The 2,743-nt window shown below is 40.3% G+C and overlaps 1 protein-coding gene across 1 annotated transcript; it reads left to right on the top strand.

Moving 5' to 3' along the window:
* Positions 1-1,884, top strand: LOC124647375 (the record flags this gene model as incomplete). Its single annotated transcript, XM_047187332.1, is given in 5 exon segments — positions 1-789; positions 882-1,186; positions 1,285-1,360; positions 1,547-1,627; positions 1,744-1,884. Coding segments are annotated over 5 exon segments (1,392 nt in total), but the record flags the coding sequence as incomplete, so codon positions are not given.
* Between the last annotated feature and the right edge of the window lie 859 nt (positions 1,885-2,743).

The raw sequence follows: 2,743 nt of genomic DNA, 5'->3' as shown, positions 1-2,743 counted from the left end.
GGTGTGGAGGAGCTTAGGAAAGCATTGGCTGCATATAGCATAAGAAATAGAGTCCCTATCAGAAAGGTGAAGAATGATAAAACAAGACTAAATGCTATATGTTCAGATGGTTGTCCATGGATGCTCAAAGCATCAGCAGACACAAGACAAGGTGGCTTCTGTATTACAGCATATTCAGCAAAACATGACTGTGAAGGTGTGTGGCCACTCGAAGCTCTCACTGCAAAAATACTTCAAGAAACATTCATGCATGAGTTCAGAGATAACCAGAAGCTAGGACTGCAGAGTTTTGCAGCAAAGGTTCATAGGGAATTTAATATGTGCCCAACCAGGTTTAAGCTAAGCAGAGCAAGGAAAGCAGCACTTCTACAGATCCATGGAGATGAAATAGGACAGTTCAACCAGCTGTTGGATTATGGGCAAGAGCTGAGAAGGAGCAACTCGGGTTCTAAGTTCTTTCTCACCACAAATTCAGTGAATGATCCTGGAAGTGCGGATCATAGAGAGCATTTGGCAACTGTCTATTGGAGCTACGATGCTTGCAAAAGGGGGTTCCTAGCTGGATGCAGGCCACTGATTTGCTTAGATGGGTGTCATATTAAAACTAGGTACAAAGGAGTTCTGTTGACAGCTGTTGGAATCGACCCAAACGACTGCATCTTTCCAGTTGCCTTCGGTTTAGTAGAGGTTGAATGTACAAGCAGCTGGGAGTGGTTTCTTCAAAACCTGAAAGACGACTTGAATATCACAAATACATCTCCATGGACCATAATGAGTGATAAACAAAAGGTAATTTCTCACTCTTTTTGTGATGCTCAAATAGCAAACTTTATCTCACAAATTCATCATTGTAATTGTGTTTTTATTTTCGAACTATACAGGGTCTCATAAATGCTGCCCAAAAGGTATTCCCAGATTCTGAACACAGATTCTGCGTAAGACATATGCTCCAAAACTTCAAGTCTGCAGGGCATAAAGGCGAAACATTAAAAAATGACCTGTGGGCCATTGCCAGGTCAACTTGTGTTCCAAAGTATGCAAAAAATATGGAGAAACTCAAGGTGGACAGTGAGGCTGCTTATGCATGGATTGAGCAGCTTGATCCAAAAACATGGATTAAGGCTTTTTTCTCTGAATTTCCTAAGTGTGATATGTTGTTGAACAACCACTCTGAAGTGTTCAACAGGTACATTACCTTTGTTGCTTGACATTTATTTGCTTCATTAGCATTCGGTCGTTCATTTCTCTTATCACTTATGAGCTTTCTGTTATTGTTTGCTTCAGTTACATTCTCGATGCTAGGGAAATGCCTTTCTTGTCAATGCTTGAAACTATATTTTCAAAAATAATGGGTACAATCGCAGCCTCGAGAGATTCAGCAAAATAGTGCAAGAGAAAATGAGGAAGAGGACATTCCTTACATTCTTCAGGTACATGACTAATTATTTGCATTGGGTACAATCGCAGCCTAAAGTTTGGCATTTCTTATATTTACCTAGGCTTGCAATATAACAGTTATGACTAACTTATTTGCATTGGGCTGCAGCATGTTTACCCACACACTCAGAATCCTTCACTAGATCCAACCAGAGATGTGAATAGCATGGTGTACAACATGGCGCAAGAGGTTTGTCCATTTTCTATTTTCATGTTGTAGCTAGTCCAGAGAATGTTGTTCAGATAGAATGTCTTCATTTGTTTGCATAGATCCAACCAGAGATGTGAATTTCTATTTGTTTGCAGGACATGAATAATGTGCCAATTGTAAGAGTTCTTGGTCCTCTTCCAGAAAATGCCTTCATCGTCTCTGCTCGAGATAGCATTCCACAAGCAAGACAGAGAGTAACAACTGCTACAACTAGAGGCAATCTGATGGGAAGATGAAGAGGGAGGAGTACTGCAACCAGGGCACAAACAAGGTCTGCACCAACAGCTCAACAACAAAGCAACACCAGAGGTAGAGGAAGAGGAATTAACCTGAGCAAGAAGAAAAGGGATGTTGTTGCTACTACCAGTGGTAATGTACAAGATGGACCTACTGTTGTCTCCAGAATAACAAGTAACTAGATTTAGATGTGCCTTGGCGCACGACCCTGTGGAGCTCATGTCAATGTTATTTCATATAATGGTGATAAAAATAGCTGCAATATGATAATACATTCTTAGTTTTTACTCGGTGCAATTAACATAAAAAGCTGCCTAAATCGTGAAGCTCATCCTCGTTCTTTGTGTCCTCCATCGAATTCTTCGCCTTTCCATCCAGGACCTAACCAGCCTAACCAAGAAATAGAAACTGTAATTAACTAAAACAAAATCGAATCAGACTTCCTTCTCTCTCTGTGTTTGCCACTCTACCTTGTGATACAATCGTACAAATCGCTGATGCATAAAGATAGATGATCTTTGAACACTGAAATCTTCAACTTACAAATCGCTGATGCATAAAGAGAGATGATCTTTGAACACTGAAATCTTCAACTTCGAAATTCGGTAGGCTACAGACGGAACAGATTGAAACGATTTTAATTATCATATGAAATATGTTATTGAAAAAGCCTTAAAAAGATTCAGATTAAGCAAATGTTTGTTTGCAGCTACGATATTTAACGATATGTGTCCCATGTCCTCCACCCTCTCCACATTAACATCCAGTACGTACCTGTGAGCACGGACAATGAACAGACATGAGCAGCGCCGCCGGTAGAATGCAAAAATCAGCTGATTAGGAAGCAGAGGTTCTTGC

This window comes from Lolium rigidum, chromosome 4 (genome assembly GCF_022539505.1).
Source record: "Lolium rigidum isolate FL_2022 chromosome 4, APGP_CSIRO_Lrig_0.1, whole genome shotgun sequence".
Lineage (NCBI taxonomy): Eukaryota > Viridiplantae > Streptophyta > Magnoliopsida > Poales > Poaceae > Lolium > Lolium rigidum.
Note: the sequence above shows the minus strand (reverse complement) of the source record. Positions and strands in the feature narration are given on the sequence as shown.